General features: G+C 38.9%; 1 protein-coding gene across 3 annotated transcripts in view; it reads left to right on the top strand.

Annotated features, from left to right (window-relative positions):
- Window positions 1-433: 433 nt before the first annotated feature.
- The window catches only part of MAP2K4 (mitogen-activated protein kinase kinase 4), a 109,505-nt gene continuing 90,083 nt past the window's right edge, over window positions 434-19,855 (top strand). Inside the window, exons 1-2 of one of the 3 annotated variants that reach the window (XM_053930609.1) lie at window positions 448-614; window positions 9,115-9,147. In XM_053930609.1, the coding sequence (XP_053786584.1) occupies window positions 497-614; window positions 9,115-9,147 (151 nt within the window). In that variant the 5' untranslated portion in view covers window positions 448-496. Of the gene's footprint in view, window positions 615-9,114; window positions 9,148-19,855 lie in introns of all 3 variants that reach the window. The other 2 variants (XM_053930610.1, XM_053930611.1) reach the window with 2 other exon arrangements.

The raw sequence follows: 19,855 nt of genomic DNA, 5'->3' as shown, positions 1-19,855 counted from the left end.
GAGCCCCCAGGGCAGTGTAGGGGGTTGGGGTGTTAGGTAGGGCTTAACAGGAGCTTCGGACGGAGCCAGAGGTAGCGCCAACTCCCCTTTGGAAGGTCCGCGTCACCGGTTAGACAAGAAGCATGACACCTGGAATTCCTTTCAGCTTTACCATTCTGATTTTGGGTTTGAGATCCAACAAGTGGGTTCTTAAATTTATGGGCAAGCTATGTACCTTTTTGTTGCCCCAAATGCACACACACTCCTAATTCTGCAAACCGCCTTATGCCCAGCAGCACGGGTGCAGAACTGCTGCCTGCCTGCCTGCCTTTGCGTCTGCACCCGCGACCTGGCCTGCTCCGGGCTCTGCCTCGGCCGCGGCCCCGCGTCTGGCTCGGGCGGGGGCGTGCCGGGGGCGGGGCCAGGACCGGCGGAGGCCGCGCCCCTCGGCCGAGCGAGAGGCCGAGCTTGCTGCATTGCAGCCGCCGCGGCGCCGCTCGGCTCCTCACTCCCAACAATGGCGGCTTCCAGCCCGAGCGGCGGCGGCGGCGGCTCCGGGGGTGGCAGCGGCAGCGGCACCCCGGGCTCCGTAGGGTCCCCGGCGCCGGGCCACCCGGCCGTCAGCAGCATGCAGGGTAAGGAGCGCGGCAGCGCCGAGACCCCGGTCCCCTGGCGCGGCCGTCGGCGTCGTCGCGGCCTGTCCCCGCCGCCGCGGACGCCCCCGGACCCGGCGGAGGAAGCCTCCGGAGTCGCCCGCGCCCGCCTCGCCGCTTCCCTCGCGGCTTCGCGCCCCGCGCCGGCCGCCCAGGGCTCGGCCCGCATCCGGGCTCGAGCCCGCGCAGGCTCCGGGCGCGGCCTCCGCCTGCGTTCGGCCCCTGGGCCCCGCTCAGCTCCCCCGCGGCTCCGCGGGGCCCACCTGGCGCGGCCCGCCCCCGCGGGGCCCCCCTCGCGGCTGCGGCTCACCTGGCGCGCGCCCCGCCCGCGTTTCCGGGAACGCGCGGGCTGCGGCTGCGGCGGGGCCTGGCTGCGCGTCCCGCGTCGGCTCGGGTCGGCGGCGGCGTCCCGGCCCCGCGCCCCGCGGCCCCGCGCCCGTGCTCGGCTCTCCGCCGCCTCGGTGGGCCCCGCTCAGGGCCATCTTGGGTCCTTTCTGGGCACCGCTGCAGCTAGACCCCCGAGTCGACCTCGGCTGCGCGGTGCTGTTGGACCCCGCGTTCCCAAACTTCTGCAGGGTTTGCCGAGGCCCGTGCCACCTGGAAGGTGGTTAGACGGCCACTGGCCCGGGGGAAGCCATTTGTTCCGGGCCAGGGACGTCTGTGTCAGCGTTGCATGCAGAAATAATAGCAACGGTAATGAGTGGGTTCGGTGTAAATGGAGAGATACAGGAAGTGGAAAGGCACGGGTCAAGGTGGCGCTGGGTAGTGTCCGGCCAGCTGGGGCAGCTCTCCTAATTAATGGCTTTTCCCACTGGAACTGCTTATTAGCCCAGTTTGGCTCTTCAGCGGGGGTCCTGCGAAAAGACCAGGCCCCAGCCCATTAGGGACCATTTCCTTAAGTTAACTGGGGGATTTCGAGTAGCAATGCTATTCTTAAAAGGGAATCTCAGAAATCTCTTGACAGCTTTAGCAAACTGCTTAGTTAAATTATTAGCAGAATTAGTTGGAGTACCCTTGATAGTGTGATCAATGTGTTCTTTGATTAAAATCTTCCTAAAGGCCCCCTTGATCTGTCATAACTGTGTGTCTAGTTAGGTTCAGCACTTATTGACTACTTCGTGTTTATGAGAATGTGTGTGGTTTATGAAGCAGAAACAGGATTATATGCATTTTTATAATCCTGTCACCCTCCCCATAACTTTAATATACATAAAGAACAGTGATATATAAAGAGGGTGATGTCAGAGCTCAGAGGATACTTTCTGTGCAGGCCCTCAGATAATTAATTCAAATTGAATTAGTTATTGGAAGCTGCTGTGTTGCAAAGCATAGTATACAGTCGAAGAACAATTTGGGTTTTCTGATCTTACAGTTTTACAATCTAGTGGTGGTGGTGGGGAAATGAAACAGCAAAATAACAATTTAGGATTCTATTGCTTATACCAACTGGATGACATAAAATAATGTAAGGTTTTTTTGGGGGGGGAGGGGGTAAGGAAATTGGTAGTTTGAAAAGGCTGTATAAATTTATTTTTTCAGAGAAGAAATGTATTGAATATTTGCCCAGTGCCGGCCACAGTACTCTAGCATGGACTGGGTTTCCAGAAAAGAGTGAATACAGTTACTGCTGGAGGAAAGGGTTAGGAAGGTCACGAGCTGGGTTTCGTGACAGATGATAATAGGGGCGAGGGCAAACTGCTTTGATAAGACGGTCAAGGACGACCCATCTGGGGAGATGACTCTCTCGTGGTAAAGAAGAGAGTTCTAAGCAGAAGAAAGTGTGGTGTGAAGGTTCCAAAATGGGAAAGAGTTTGGAATATTCTAGGAATGCAAAGAAAGTCATTGAGGTTAGGAATTATTCTGTTGCTCTCCATTCTCCCCCACCTCACCCCTGTGTTTGCATGCCTAGTAAGCAAAACTTTCTGTTAAGCTGAATTCATTTTAAAAGGGAGAAGGAGGACATCAAACTTTTCTCTGAATTATTGATGATTTTTTTTTTCAGTACTGAGTATAGCCTTGATTGTTTCAGGAACCTGTTAGTTATATCTCTGTTCTTTAATCTCTTTTAGTTACTCAGAATGAAGAGAAGTGCTTGAAGTTCTCAGGATGTTGTCTAGCTGAGTTCAGGTTATAAAGCATGAGCTTAAGCAGTAATTTAGGATCTCTCTTTTTTGCTTGTTTTGTAATATTAGAGCCTAGCCTCCAGTGCTTCATCTACCAGAGGCCTTTGGCTTTAGATCAAACTTGACAGAGATGGTCCTTGTATTTCCACCCCCTTCCACCCCCTTCCAGTCTGCTTCTACTTGCCACCCAACACTGCCTTTCTGGGAGTTTTTAATGACCATGCTTTTTCGAACAGGACATAATGGGAGACATTTCATAGAACAGACATTGGAGGTACTTCTGGGTGAGCAGCACTGTGTGGGGCACTGGATAAGCCTGTACACCTTTTTAATATTTCCCAACTTGGACCACTTTTTTGATGTTTGTAGCTCAAGAGTGATCCAGGTTGGGAAATAATGTTTTCTTAATATTATGCTTAACAGCCAGAGTTCTGGAGGTCTGGATTTGAATCCCCTCATCAAGACTTAAGGTTTTTGTGACCGTGGGTAAGATAATTTAACCTCTGCATGCCTCAGTTTCTCAATTGGGAAGTAGGAATAATGCTTACCTCATGGGTACTTTGAGAATGCATATAAAGCATGGGGTTGGCATGTAATCAGGATGCTATCATAAATGTTAGTCATCAACATTGGTAATAGCAACAGTTCTGTTATTTATTAATGGTCTCCTTAATAGTCTCTTTCATTATTAGTAGATGAGTCCCTAACCCCTCATGATCCACTCAGTTCCTTTAGCTTCCTTATTAATGAGCCCCATCCTTCTCTCTAACCTGTTGATTTCCATTTTTTATTATCTACCTGGATTCAGTTTACTATTCTGCCATGTAGAAGCTGTGTGACCTTGGTGAAATTACCCACCTTTTCTGAACTCTGAGTATTTCACCTGTTAAAATAAGGATAATACCTACTTCATAGAGCTGTTTATGAGAATCACATTATTAGATTAATGCATGTGAAAGTGCTTTGAAAAATATAAAATATCTATCAGTATACAAAACAAAGCAGGGAAAAATAAAACTTTTCCGTAAACTTTATGTAGGTAGCTAAGAAATGTCAGGTTTTTTAAAACAAAAAAATGGTCAGAATCTATAATTGATTCTGAAAAACGTGGAGGCATTCGTAAAGTACTCTATAAGAAATATAGTATATGATGTAGGTGCCTCTGATTCTCTTAATATGCTAATGTAAATAGTTATTTTTTTAGGTTTCAAATATAGATGTTAACAGAAAACTTAAGGACTTACCTACTTACCCTCAGGTGAACATTTTATAAGTGTCAATTTAAGTAAAAATAGGATAGTGTGATTCTATATACAAAACTTTCAAGTGTAATGAAGTATATCTGTTGAGAAAAAGTGAAGATTTAAAATCAATATACTTTTTTTCTCCCAATAATATTGGAGTATATAAAATATGTATGAGACACCCTGTGTGTGGTTATATTGGACTGTTTATTCACCAAGAACCATAAAAGGGTGCCTTTACGTTAATTTTAAAGAACTGAGTTGTGTAGACATAGCACATACGTAGTTCTAAATCCTAGAATTGCTTGCCTTGCCCAGTGTGTTGTATGCTATTTCGTTTACCATTTATTTGATATAACCTGATACAAGTCCAGCTCAGAAAAATTAGTCCCCTCTGAAAGCATATATTGCATTACTCTGTGTTCCACTAAAAATGAGAGCAACCCTAGGGTTAAAATTTTAAAAGCAGAAAAATATGTCGCTTTCACGATACTTCTTTTGTCACATTTTCCTTTCATGCATCTTACCAGTGGATGTGTGCTGAAACTCGTTGAAGGTGCGATATTAGTTAGCCCTATATTTTTGGAGTCGTGTCTTCTTTTTCCGTGCTCTTGTTTTTTCATTCTATTTCTTTCACCTCTTTTGAGAAGCTGGATAGATTTGATCCAGTAGCATGTTCCTTATTTTTCAGGGTCTGGATGTCATAACCAACTCCATCATGCATAATTCAGGCCAATTTCTTTGCAGTCTCCATCTCTAGAAGATAGAGATGGCCCAGGTGATAGAGCCTGAGAAATTGAATTCAGACTTAAAAAGGGAAACTAATAGTAAACAGTTCTTTTTCTCTATCCTTACCTAATTTGATGCTTATATGCATCCTTTCAGGGTAGTTGAGCATAGTCCCCTTACATAGATGTGGGAGCTGACATTTAAATTAAGTAATTTGCCCTAGTACAGATGGGATTTAATCTACCTGTATGGCTGGTAGCCTTTGCTTTTCTTAATACTCTACTACACAGGCTCACATAGTTCTCTGAGCTCTCTTTTAGTCATTTCAGCCATTCAGGGCTGAGAGAAGAATCTTTGCCAGCAGTGATGCAGATTCAGAAATAGAAGGGAGAGATTATTTTAGGTTTCAGTTAGAGGGTAGAAACTCTAAGCTTCCAGCCACATTTGGGTTAATTTTGGAGTCTTAGTGCTTCCTGATTCTCCTATATGTTCTAAATAGAGTTTTAAACTTGCTGGAGGTTCTACACTGGTATTTTGTATTTGGAGGCATTTTGATTAGGAATTTACAAGTAAGTAGTAAACTTTAATTAGGCCTTGAGACCCAAGAGGCCAGTGTAGATATGCAAGGTAATAGATCTCTTTGTACACTATACCTAATATATAAAAGGGACACATTTAGCATAAGAGTTAATAACATGTTGCCATCCTGGATACGTCTGCCATCTAGGCAAATTACTCCTCCTGCCAATGGGCATGGGTTAGCGTCTATCCCTTTCCCCGCAACTCCAGAAAGTCTTCATATGTTTCTTTACACTCTTAGCTTGGTTGGGAATTAATGGATACTTATAGAAAGGATTCAAGGGCAAGGAGTGATAAGATTGGCCTAATTTGTGAAAGGGAGCATTGGCCAATAGTTAAACACAGCTCAAGATGGACCTTTTGCAAAAAAATAAGTTGCATCATACACATCTTGATTCTTGAAGATCAACACATCATTCCCCACCACAGGGAAAGATGCAGCAGCTTTTTCAAGCTGCATTCATCTCACCAACAATCACTCAAATAAAAATTTAAAATGGGGAAACAAGATAAATGTTACAAATATAGCTCTGCTATTTATTTGACATGACTGTGTCTGTTCATTGCCTGGCTTTGCTAAATGTAAGAGACATGAAGGGGTTCCCCTGATGTGTTTGCCAGTATCCCTGATATCTGGGTTAGGTTCCAGTGGGGGGACGGGAGGTGGGGTACTCTTTTTAGGAGTTGTTAAAGTCCTCAGGACATCAGGCAGTGTCTAGACAGGGCTGTGGCAGAAATGTGGAGGTTTGGTGGGGATCCCCCTACCCTCTTAAGATGACTGAAGAGAATGAAGTGAGAGGGAGAGACTGGTTTTGCGTAGGTTAAGCTGGTCTGGTAGGGAAGGTGCCACAATCACTACTCACCTGGGCAAGAGACCAGGAATAATAGTGACTGTGAAAAACTCACCTACTTTATTCTAGGCTCTGTGTTGGACATTTTAGACGGATTGCCTTATTTAATCATCACAAAACACTTTTGTGTATTATTATTCTATCATACAGATGAGAAAATCGAGGCTTATAGGAGAAGTTAGAGTCTTTCCCTCGGTGTGCTAGGCTTAATTGAAAAGGTTTGAGATGATAATAGCGCATTAAAGTTACATAACCAGAAAAAATAAGAATCATTGGCCACAGAGAGGAAAAAGAACTGGCATATTTGATTAGTATTTACAAAATCATGAATGGTTCTGGATGATGCAGACAACCTGGAATTACTAAATTAAGGTGGCTCCCTTTTAAGCTTTGGAAAGGTGAAGTAAGGAAAGCTAAAGAAATAGCAGGGAATCTTGTGGGGCTTACTCTAAGTACAATGGAAACATATTTTGGGCAAGCTTAGATAAATTCTTAGATGTTAGAACTATAACGATGTACTATCAGTAATTTTGCAGTCTAAGACATGTTAACATTTTGAGGTTAAAGCTTTAAAGAGACAAACAGCTGGACTCCTTGTGCTTGTGTCAGAGGAAGACTTGGTGGCTTGGCCTGTGTATGGCACAGGTGGCAAACACAAGGCCCACAGGCCGAATCCGGCCCACCACCTTGTTTTATCCGCCTGGTACCTTGTTTCTACCCTGTTTCTACCTGGCGGCAGTGCCGACCTCTCGCTTAAGTGTTAAGGAGTAGTTACATTTATGCAGTCCTAAAATTACATCTGGGTGAAAATGAACTTGACACCCCTGGTCTAGAAAGATTTAGCTAAATAGCTTATCTGATTTAATTGATAAGATTAAACGGAATTCTAAAGAAAAGGTGAGCCATTATGTTAGTTTAACCCTTGTTTGCCTGGTGCACTTGGGGTCACTTAGCATTTAGGAAGTCTTTTCCGGGTGAAAAATACAGCAGAGATGTGTGTCTGGATGACGTCTAGAATCTGTTTACTTGGTTACTTCCTCCATAATTAGATAAAAAGAGCAAGTCTGTAGTTATGCTTTGTGAATTTCACCCCCTTCCTTTTGAGCTACTTGCATTGATTTTGTACTGGCAGAACTTGGAGTTTTGGGAATTTTAAAGTACTTAAAAATGTGGGTTTATCTTCTGAGTGTTGGAGCAGTAATTGGTGATATTCTAACATTCTAGGTTACCTACACCTTTACAGTTTGTATCTGTTTATTATGTTTTCCCTGTAACTTATTTTTATACAAACATATATACAGATTCAACTCATTCTTTTTCAAACTTTTCAAATTTATTTTTTGTGCTCCTTTCCCCATTCATGTTGATATTTTGTTCACCTTTTCTCTCACCTTTTATTTTTGCTACTTAGTAGCAACTGTTGCCTGTATTTAGAGCTAAAAAGAGAAGAGTAACTATTGCCTTAAAATTGTTTCAGTGTTTCATCAACTTCCTCTTTAGCTGTGGTACAGGTGAACTTTCCTTTCCTTCCTCTAGTGGGAGCGCGTGGGAGCCTGGCTTCGGACCTGTGGCTCAGGCTTCTCTGCTCTCCGTCCCACTGCTGCTTTCAAAGAGCCAGTTCCCTTTCCTCCTGACTTGTGCGAGGCTCACTTTGCTTGGCAGGAGCCTAGCTGGCTTTTATTGCTTCAGTCTCTAAGATCCATGGATCTTTGGTTTTTTTCTTCCTGAAGTCTTTGTGCTGCTGGTCTGGTAGGGGATGTATTGAACTTCTGTGGAAGTGTCTGTGCCCTGCCTCTAGGTGTGCCCCCAGTACTTCTGTACCATGAAGTCTCCATTCCTGCTTCCTCCTGACTTGCCATTTGTGTCATTAGGTAGAAAACAGTGGGTTACTTTTGTTCACCAAAGTAACCTTCAAGTCAGAGTAGCTACATTAGCATTTTCAAGTTTTCTACAGAAAGGTGATATCCTTATCTACTTAAATCCCAAGCATTTTGATAACTAGATGGGAAAGACTGCTTAATCATATTCTTCCTTTAGTCCTGGTTCTTTTTCCTACAAGTTTTGATGAAATTTGTATAAATACAAGCTTGAGTGATACTCATTCTAAATGTACTTTCTCCATTTTGTTTCCCAAAGTAGTAATAAGCACAGGCATAAGTAGACTTCTAAGAATACCAGCTATTTACCCAAAGAACTAAGGGGGTGAAAGAAAATTTTGAGAAGGCTCTTGTTTTAAACAGCTTATTTTACTGGATGTATTTTATAAAAAATTACAACTGTGTATACTGTATACATAAGGGACAGTCAGATTCAACTAGATTTGAAAAATGTGTCCATGTTTCTAAGGAGAATTCACAGTTTTATAACTAAAGTCCTACTCTGTCTTATCATTCCTAGGGACATGGTCTTTTTTAAAAATCAGGCCTACTCTAGAAGAATTTCAGCACCTCCGTAGTTCATTGTCTTATCATTTGGAGGTAGATGACTAGAAAATGTTTAGGTTCACAATTTATGAACTACTAAAGCTTTTGAATCCTACTTAGTAATTAATCATGAATAGTTCTAAGTCAGTAATTTGAGTTAATAAAATAACTGTAATATTCTAAATTTGTAGGTTGAAAGAATTGACAAATCTATCTTAAAAAATATTCTTAGCTTCCAAGGGCTAATAATAGCTGGGTTTTTTTTAATTGAATAGGGTATGAAAAATACAGGTAAAGACAATGTAAGTTTTATAATGTAAACTGAATTTCAGTTCTATAATAAAGTACATCTACATCGGAAAAAGCCGAATTATTAAAGAAAGATGTTATATCTATGATGGTGGGGGTTATATGATTTGAACTGTTCTTAAATTTATTTTATTCAAATTGTTAATTAAAAATGCAATGTCATGTTCTAATTTTGGTTTGTTTGATTTACAGTAAATGAACTGGAATTATCTCTTTTACTTTAGGCTTTCAGATAAACTTCTGTGAAAAGGCACAAAGTAAGCTACAAATTTTATGATACTATGCTACTTATTTTTTTCATATCCATCTTGGTATTGGGAATGTGTCTACTATTGTTTTAACTAACCAACCATGGCAATTTTACATTAAAAGAGCTTCCATTTTTCATTCTTTTTCCAAATGCAAAAAAAATTTGTTGTTATAATCTCGTTTTCCTTTGAAATTGAAATAGAAGAAAGACATACACATTCTAATGTATATGTGTACAGAAAGATTTATATACATGTTTGGATGTATATAGGCATAGAAAGAAATCTAGCTTTAGAAAGATGTGTACGGGTATACAAAGGTATGTATAGGTGTTCATGTGTAGACAGGAGTATGTACATAGGTAGTCATACCTAACTATAATCTAAGTCACAAGTTGAGGTAAGTTCACTTTTAAGATTTTAGTACAAAAAGTATATAACTGTATCAGAGGTCTCATGCTTTAAAATTAATTTATTTAAGCCATACATTCAATGCATTTTATTACTTTCTTCTTTAAAACAAAGCCCGCTTTCTTCTTCCTGCCTCCCCCCACTCCCCATTAGAAGCCAGTATATTATATTTGAACACTAGTCTTCGTAAAGTACAGAATATGTTTTCTTTTTTTTTTAAATACATTTTATTTATTTATTTTTGGACAGAGGGGAAGAGAGGGAGAAAAAGAGGGACAGAAACATTAATGTGGGGTTCCCTCTCACACACCCCCAACTGGGGACCTGGCCTGCAACCCAGGCCTGTGCCCTGACTGGGAACCGAACCAGCGACTCTTTGATTCACAGGCTGGCACTCATTCCACTGAGCCACACCAGCCAGGGCCCAGAATATGTTTTCTGTTAAAAAACAAAATTTTTAAAGCTAAAAATGCATTTTAAGCTTAAATATCACTGTATAAAGTGCAGTTTTAAAAAATCCCAGCTCAAGGAGACTATTCTACAGTTAACATAAAAGGATCCCAAAATATAATGTAACCAGTTTCATCTTCTGCTTATCTATTTATAGAGTGGGGAAGAACTGTGACCACTTTTCTATGTATATTAGTCTTCTCCCCTTAGCCTTACTGAAATATAATTGACATATAACATCGGGTAAGCTTAGTGTGTACGTGATGATTTGACACGCTTATACGTTGTGAAATGGTAACAGTAGGGTTAGTTAACACTTCCATAACCACACATAACTAATTTTTTTGTGAACATTTAAGATTTATTCTTTTAGCCACTTTTAAGTACATAATACAATATTATTAACTGTAGTCGGCATGCTGTACGTTTTAGATCCCCTGATATGTATCATTCTTAAGAAAGTTAGTTCAAAGGAAAGTTTAACCTGGAGAAAACATTTCTGTTTTTAAATTTTCTGATGAAGTCACATACTTAATTTTTATTGGCTGAACACTGTGACTTCTTTTGAAATGTAGTTAGCAACAACTTACTTCTTGAGTGGTTCACTCATGATGTAAATATATAATGAATAATAGAGTGGGGTACCTACATCCTGGGTTAATTTTTTTTAATTGGTCCATTGTTATCATCCTTCTCTTACCTAAAATTAAAAATAGTATATAATTTCCTTCCCATAATGAACATACATATGAAATAATGTGTAATGAAGTTACAACTATTTTATGCTATCTTTTAATTTTAACATACTATGAAAATTTTAGCATTCATTTACCTTTTAGTATAAAGTCTTTCTGTTTAGTATTTAATTTAATTTTTAATTTTTATATATTGACATGAAATCTAAAGAAAAATGCCAGTGTTTTTTAAATTTAAAACTGCACACACATTGTTGCCTTTTTTGTCTTAGTTCTATTGTGGACATAAAATAAGAGAACATACTGATTTTTGTTAAGTTTAAAATGTGTATACAATGTCTATAAGTAGCTTTGTAGGTAGATTAAAAATGCCATTAGGTTATTTAAATGGCCCTGTCCCTTTACCGTTGTTATAGAAATAACAGGTTTGCAGTATTGCCTCCTTTGATACACATGGAACAATCTAACACAGGAGCATATATAGTCACACCGTGACCCTTGCTTTGCTCTTGTTCTGTTGTGAGCCAGAAGAAGCATGAGCAGTGCTCTGGGTCTCATGATAGCTCCCTTCCTGACTGGAGACCGTGGCTCAGTAATCGAGCAGTGGGCCTGCCCGGCTCTGGAGTTAAGGAGAGGTGTCTGTGTTGGCTGGGGCTTCAGTGGAAGACTTTAGAAGAGGGAGCACACATGTGAGGAAGGGTTGGAGCTGGTACCTTGGTAGGGATGGCTGGCTCTAAGTTGACAGCATTTATTTTTGCATTCTTAGTACTGTATTTTAGGATAAGTTTTCAGTTGCTTACATATATTAAATCTTTTTTTCTAAAACTGATCTGGTGATTGACAAGTCTTAAAAGTTAAAACTGCTATTTTGTAATGTTTGCAGACAGTCTGTCTTCCAGTTTGCTCTGGAATATAGCTATGAACTTGATATTAAAACTTGTCACTCAGTTTTTTAAAAATAGAGGGCTTGGAATTACCGAAGCAGTGTGTTCTCATCTATTAGGACACACTCTAGTGTCAGAATGTCCAATTTTATTCTAAGAGTTTTTCAAAATTATCAGGAAAACTTACAGTATTTAATTCATTAAAATAATTACACAGAGTGGACCAAAGTAGGTTTACAGTTTTGAGTATGTGAGACAGTTTTTTCTTGTATTGTTTATTAATTATTGCTGTATTTTCCATATGAACAACTGTGAAGCTTTGCGCCACCTTGTGTATCATACAGTAGTTGTAGGAGGGGATGGGGCAAAAGAGAGCAAAATTAGATATTGGTAAAGGTCCACTACGTTTGACTACTGCTTCTTCAAATGCTCAATTCTCCATCACAAATCAAAAAGACTTACTGTAAGATAATTCTGATGACTAATGGAAGCTCTGAAGGATTAATTTTTTCCCACTGTTTGACTTTCACATAGTTTTTGTTTTTTATATTGCTACATCACTATTCCAACCAGTTTATTATAATTGCCTGTTGTAAGTTAGTGGAGTTTTATTGGAGATGTGTGTGTAGGTACTTACACACACAAGCTAATAGTGTGAGATTACATATTTAATTTTGGAAGCAGATTTTTATAGAAATTCAATAAAAATCCACTTTGCACCTCATGGTCTTTTTATCAATTATAGTTTGTGCACCTTTTTGCTTTTTTAAATATATATGTTTAAGATGATATGTATTTAAGATAATAAGTAATAAGTAAAATTCTAATTATTTAAAAAGGTGTTATATTTCTTTTAATACTATTGGATCATTGAATTTTTCTGAAATCTGAATGGAAGACAACTTAAGGGAAAAACATTCTTTACAATGTAGAGCAACATTTAGAAGGTTGATTAATTTATCATTTATCATTTGAAAATAATAATTTTGTACTTGTAAAGGTATTTGTATGACTTATGACCAAGTTTGAATTATCATATCTTAGTGGCTTTAATGAACTAACTTGTAAACATCGTTCTTTAGGATATGATGTACTTTGCTTTATAAAACCAGTTTTTTGAAGGGGGTAGTAGATTTGCCTAGAAACAAAGTTTTTGAGAAATTCTTTTATAAATGTCAAGTTTACTTTAGTGTATCAGCATTCTGATTTTTTATTTAGATGGGAGTTATGGCCCATTAAAGGTTTGGGAGCATAGGAATTTTCCTGAGAAAATAACAGAACCTTCTGCTAATCTAAGTAAGACTAGTTAGAAGTTGGGCAAATACTCTTAATAGTTTAGTTTTTACACAAGGGATCTTTAGCTCCCCCTTTCCCTTCTGTTCTGCAATGTATTTTTAGCCTTTGTCTGTAGAGTTCTTAAGTGCTGCAGACAAGTTGGGATAGTGTTAAATTTTTATGTAGCTTTGCCTTTTACACTTTTGGTAGCTTTCAGTGGCCTTTAAAAGTTGTTTTACTTGGGAATGTTTGCACAGCAATGGGATCTCTATTTAGAAAATTACATGCTCTAGAGGTGACTGCTATCCTCAAAGTGCTAATAGAAATTAGATTACAGACAGTGATTGCTTTTGGAGAAAAAAAATAGACGTATCCTAATGACTCGTTCTCATTTTATTGTGAAGTTACTCTTTAAAGGTAAGTATCCCTAATTGTTTTTAAATAGGTAATAAGTAAAAGGAAACAATAAAGAACAGAAAGGATGTTTCCTGAAACTTTATAGAAATTTGAGTATGTAATTAATAAGTTTGCTGACCTGATAAGAGATGTCTGTAAAAGAAGATGTTTTGCTTAAGAGAGTTTTTGACTTTGTTGGAGGTGGCGTATAAAAAGCCAGGGGAAGGGAGGAGTGGAGGAGGGGGACAGGCCATTCTGCATTTAAAATGAAGAGCTTAGAAAACTCAGCTGATTCAAATTTTATTTTCCCATTTTATGTAACAACAGTCCTAAGAAACAGAATGACCAGATTTGCTACTGTTGGAGTTTAGCAAGGTTCATTTAAATTTATATAGATCCTGAAGTAAGTTAAAATGAGATTTTTGTGGGATTTGCCATAAGCCCAAGTAGCATCCAGTATATTCACTACTATCTCTGTGGGTCATGGTAAACTGCCAATGGAAAGTCCATCTCCTTGGAAACAGCTTTTATATTAATCAAAACCCAAGAATGGTAATAGGCAGAGTCAAGATTTATGTAGTCCCCTTATACATTATACCATACCAAGGGGAATGTTGTCTAATTATCTTTTATCTTGGAAGTGGTAGAAACATTAATTTCTTCTGAAAAATGGGTTTTGATGCTAGAAGAGGGAAGGTTTCATTTTGGACAACTATTGTACCTTCAAAATCATTTGAGAAAGCTTAATGTGTGATATTTTTGAGCAAGAGGACAATTACTGATTCACGCACATTGCAGGAAGTTTCCATTCAGCTACCAGTTAAACTTAACTCTTAACAATGAAGGGATATTTGACAAAACTTTTGTGGTTGAACAGATATAGAGCAGAAATGATGTGGAAAGTTTCCAGAATTTCCTAATTAAATCCCAAGTTAATCAAAGTGGTTTTTAATTCAGCTTATAAATTTAGGGTGATAGTTTTCAAACAAGGTGTTAGTAAATACTTGAATTATCACTACATGATTTTATGAGTGCTTTCAAAATCCAGACACAAGTGTCTAGATGAAAAGATGTGTACTAGACATGTTGGTGTTCATCTTCTCATTAGGGAGAATGAAGTGAACATTCATCAGAAATGAGTGTCAAGTGTGTTCAAGCATATTTACTCCCTTTTAGAGAACCTCTTATGTTAAATAAACGGAGGCACAAATGTGACAATTAACAAATGTACATGCACCACTCGTGGTAAGAGGCACTGGTTCTTTAAAGATGAATTAAATCTAGAGCCTACTCTGAAGAAGCTTATGTTTGAGAGCTTGAACATGAGACAGACTATGGTAGTAGTAATAAAAATAGGTAACTTATTTACAGTGTGTCAGATTTTGTTCTAAATACATCCTGTTCTAACTCCTTTAATTCTTACAGCAACCTCGCGAAGTAGGTAAAATAATTATTTAAATGAGAAAACTGAAGCACAGAAAGATTAAGTAAATTTTTCAAAGTCATATAGTTAATGAGTGATAGAACTGTGTGACCTTAGTCTGGTCACAGATCACATGCTATGAACCATAGTGTTTTATTGATTCTTGAAAGAAAGCCCTGGGCACTCAGAGGAATGGTGTTTGAGGGGTGTTCACTCCCAAATGGTCATGAGATGTAGACTTACCGTTTATATCATTTCTGATTTTCCTGAAGCCAGAGAGTTTCATAGTGCTATCTGATAAGCCTTCCAGAACATTAAGTGGAAAGATTTCTTCCTGTGGCACTGAAGCTAAGGGATATAGTAGATCTACCAGTAGGGAAAAATGTTTAATAAAAAACCCAAAATTATTCTGGCAGAATAAATAAATAAACGTTATTTAGACAGATGTGGAAAATGCTCAAATGACTTGTGTGTCTGGAAAATAGCTGATCAAGATTAGTCGGTCAGAAGACCTGGTAGTCAGTGAACAAAGCGGCACAGCCATGCGTTGCATGAGGGCAGATTTGTATGTAGACTCTTAACAATGAGTTGATGCTTTAAAAAAAAAAATAATGTCCCTCCTACTTTCTTTTACTTATGGATGGAAGAGAGAACATTATTTAATTTTTAAAAACTTTTAATTATAGTAGTTTTCAAACACACAAAAAGAATAGTATAAGGAACTGTTTTGTGCCCATTACACAGCAACAGTAACAAAATGTGGCCAGTCTTACTTCATTTTTTCCTCCTCCCGGCATCTGTCTCTCCCGAAATATCTCAAAGCTAATTCTGAGTGTCATTAATTGCATCCACGTATCTGTCAGTCACATATCTGCTACGTGACAAAAACTCTTAAACACATAACCTCAGTGCCATTATTACACCATTAAATACATGAAACAATATCAGATAGCCACTCACTGTTCAGATTTCCTCAAATGCCTTACCGATGCCGTGTTTACAGTTGATTTGTTCAAATTGAGATCTCAACTTGGTCCACACACACTGCACTTGGTTGATGTATCTCTTAAGTTTCTTTAGATCTAGAGTAGTTTCCTCTTCTCTCCTTTCTTCTAGCCATTTAGCCTTTGAAAATATTGTGTCCTGGAGTTTGTAACATTTTACACGTTTTGGATATGGTTGATTATATCCTTTTAGTAATTAGTGTTTCACACGTTCCTCTTTGTATTTCCTGTGAATTGGTAGCTGGACGTAGAGGCCTGATCACATATGATTCCACTTTTTTGGCAGGAACACTTCCTAAGTAGAGCCGTGCGTTTCTTGTTGCATCACCTCAGGAAGCATGTGATTTCTGGTTGTAGGTCTTGTTAGGACTGATGAGTGGGTTTAGGTGCTGTCAGTGTAGGCTACAGGGTCCTATCAGCCTTCCCCTGGTGGTCTGGCCACTATCAAGACCTGGTGGTCTTTGTCTAAGTTAATTCTTTCATCAGGAGCTGGTTAACTTTTGTTTCCAAACATTTGTGGGCTCTGCAACTAGTAGTTGTAGTCTGTCCCCACTCCACCGCCACAAAGAAAAAAAAAAGAAAGAAAAAGAAGTTTTGTTGCTTTGGGGGCATACAATTGAATACAAATTACAGAGTTAAGCATTGACCACCTCTGACTGAACTGCACCACTGTTGAAGGATGTGAAATGTTGTGTATATATGCATACCACACACAAAACCATTTATCGTGATTTTTCTGTACTTCGAGAGAATTAAAACTGGACATTTATTTTTCATACTCTGGAATATGAGTTGACCTCTTCATTAATCAGGGTTCTTTTTAACTTTTAAAAAATCTCTTAATTTCTGAAGATAATAAAAACCCATAATTCTTGACTTTTTTTTTTCTGAAGTTGTAGAATCAGTGGGTATGTGAGACCAGTTCTGCTAAGGTAAGATTAACCCTAGACTGGAGTGCAGCTTTGTATATAATTTATATTCAGTGTTCAGAGTGCTCAGGGCCTTCGGGGCATTGCCTCCCCAGTACTTGGGGTCCAGAATTAGTCATTGAAAGACCCTTTGTGAGAATAGAGTAAGAGTTCTCATTCAGAATATTAAATAACCTGGTGAAATACTGTGTTCCAGTTAGCAGTGACCTCTTCAGTGACTGGTAAATTCTTGTCCACAGGTTTAATTATTCACCCTTCAGTAGTAACAATTTCTTAACCAACTGTTCTTTTTCACTCCATTTTGTAACTAAATTGTCAAAACTTCTCCTGATATTCTAGAACTGACTTGATCTTGCACAAATGTAAATAACAGATTAGAGAAATTTCAGGCACGATACTCTCCTGTACTTACACATTCAGGAAGTAGGTAGGATACAACAGACCCTCTTTGTGTGCAATTTACTCTTGATTAATATTACTTTATTCGAACCTTTTAAAAACCTAAATGTATAGTCCTGGCCGGGTGACTCAGTTGGTTGGAGTGTCATCTTGTGTACCAAAAGGTTGTGGGTTCCATCCCCAGTTGGGTTGTGTACAGGAAGCAACCTATTGATGTTTCATTCTCACACTGATGTTTCTCTTTCTCTCTCTCTCTCTCTCTCTCTCTCTCTCTCTCTCTCTCCCTCTCCCTCTCCCCCCCCTCTCCCTCTCCCCCTCTCTTCCTCTCCCTCCCTTCCGCCCTCTCCCTCCCTCTCTCCCCTCCCCTCCTTCTCCCTCCCTTCCCCCATCCCCCTTTCCTCTCTCTCTAAAATCAGTAAAAGCATATCCTTGGGTGAGGATGAAAAAAAAAAAAACACCTCAATTTATAGAACACATTTATGGGTAACAAATAGTACTTAATTGTGTTCACTAAGAAATAAAAGTATTATTCACATCTTCATGATTTTTAATTGAGAGGTATTATTCAGTGGAGTCCAAAGAAACTTCAGATGCTGGTGAGAGGAGTATAATAGTGCTTTGTGTAGAAGATGCTTATTCATTTTCTACCTCTGTTATTTGCTTTAGTAGTAACATAGTTGGATCTGAATTTAAATTTAGATTGCAAATCATTACTTAAAATTTCTTTAAAAGATATATAGATAATGCAGCACTGAAATGGAGAAAGTTGAATGTATAGAAGATTTTCACATGTCTTGTAACTTGAGACAGTGAAAAATGCCAAGTATCTTTTTAAAAGCTAGAAGATGGCTAACTCATGTGTCAGGAGGTTCTGTCAGTAAGGAACTTTTCTCTAGTCAAAGCTTCATGCTTTTTCAGGGAATCTACATAGCTTCTAGTTATATTTATTTTAACTGAGAAAAAAATGAAGCAACAAATTAGATCTACCAGGAAAAACAGATAAAACCCCCGAGATGTCTGAGTGAACACTATTTGTCCTAAAGTTAAGTCAAGAACTTAAGCTTGGATTATTCATTAATTCAGGAAATGCTTGAGTTCTTATATTACAGATGCTATTATGTAAAATACTGAGTCACTGGACTGCTATATCTAATTTCCAGAGGTCAGAAGTCATCCAGACAAATATTAGGTTCTGAGTGTGAAGAATGTGTATGTTCAGACATTGACTGTGTACCTAAAAAAGAAAGGGGTGTAGATATTGTAAGATCTTGATGACTAATTAAAAATTACAAAGTGTGGTTTCTGTGTCCCTCCTCTGCAGTTATTAAGATATTGTTAAATTATTGATGATGTTGTAGAATTGGGGAGTCATCTTTGAAATGAAGCTTTACTTCTGCTTTAGATAGGGCAGCCAGCCAGCTCCTGGACCAAAGCAGTAACTAGCTCACCGGGTTGAGTGCAGGTTGTCTCCAGCCACAAATAGTAAAATTGAGCCTTATTGTTATTTAAAGGTGCTATTTAGTGGTAAAAGTTTATAGGAAGGCTTTCCAAATTACCTTAATTGAATTAAAAATATATGCAAAATTATGTGTATGAAAAAATTGATTCCTTCTTTTGCTTTTCTGAATTTCTAAGGACATATGGTGAAAAGCAGGGTTATTATTGGTAAACTTTTATGTGGTCATGTGAATTTTTTGCTTTGGGGATAGGGGTAATAGGGTAAGGGAGTCAAGTGTTTTCCTGGAGAGCGGAGAGAAGTCAGCTTGGAATAAAAAGTTAACTGTGATCCATTATGGAGCCAAATAAAAAGGAAAAGAAGTAAATAAGACCCTCTGTCTGATTTTCCTGAGTTAGCATAACGTGGTCATATATGTTCATTCTTTGCTTAAAAAAAGACCTTTATGAAATCAAAAGTTTGGTATTTGAAGGACTTCTGGCTTGATAGTACGTTATATTTGTTAATAAATCTACTGTTGATATAAAGAAATACATTCATATATAATATATTTTCATTTTATCTCTAATTGAATTGGAATATTTTAAACTTGTTTTTAGGCTTACTTACAGATTTCTATAGTATGAAATATCAGGCACAAGTATTAATAGACATAAAAAGATTTATTTCTTGAAAATGACTTCTGTTGCCTTTAGAAAATCTTAATATTCTTCACTTTTCTGTATTCCAAATGTTGACACTCAGGTATTTTCTGACAGCAACTGAATGTCCAGTTGTTATCAGTGGAAGACGAGTTCTTGCAGTGTCATGAGGAAAAGAATTTCCTGAGACCGCACAGGAGGAAGGGCCTCCATGGTAAACTTTATTGGTGATGTAAAATTACAGGGTTTCCCCTCCTGACTTCCCAGTGTCCCATATCCGCCCTCCTTGCCATGGAAAAGGTACAATCTTGTCTTCAGTAGGGCCAGGGTGAAGGCCACCATCCAGTTTCTGCTCTGTATTAAAGTCCAGTCCAGCCCAGCCCAGGATCTGATAGTTTAGCATGTGTGTCCAGCTTCAGTCCATTGCTGTGCTGTGGTATTCAGGCTACCTGAGTCATTGCAGCCACAGGGCCCTGTGACTGTTAAGCCCACATGGCCTTGGAGAGAACAGGCAAGTGCACTGTGTGAGTGCTGGTCATCTAGAGAGAGAGAGAGAGAGACAGAGTGTAGTAGAGTTCATTAATTCATACTGGTGGGTGTCCTATTTGATGAAAGTCTGACTTTGTTGTGTAGTTGATAATATTACTCTGAGTAAACTTTTTAAGAAGGAGAAGCCAGATCTGGCTGTTTTGGTAGATCCTCAGTTTGGGTGCTTCTGTGAATACATTACCTGGTCAGCTCAGATACAGATCTC

Source organism: Desmodus rotundus, chromosome 9, assembly GCF_022682495.2.
Source record: "Desmodus rotundus isolate HL8 chromosome 9, HLdesRot8A.1, whole genome shotgun sequence".
NCBI lineage: Eukaryota > Metazoa > Chordata > Mammalia > Chiroptera > Phyllostomidae > Desmodus > Desmodus rotundus.
Note: the sequence above shows the minus strand (reverse complement) of the source record. Positions and strands in the feature narration are given on the sequence as shown.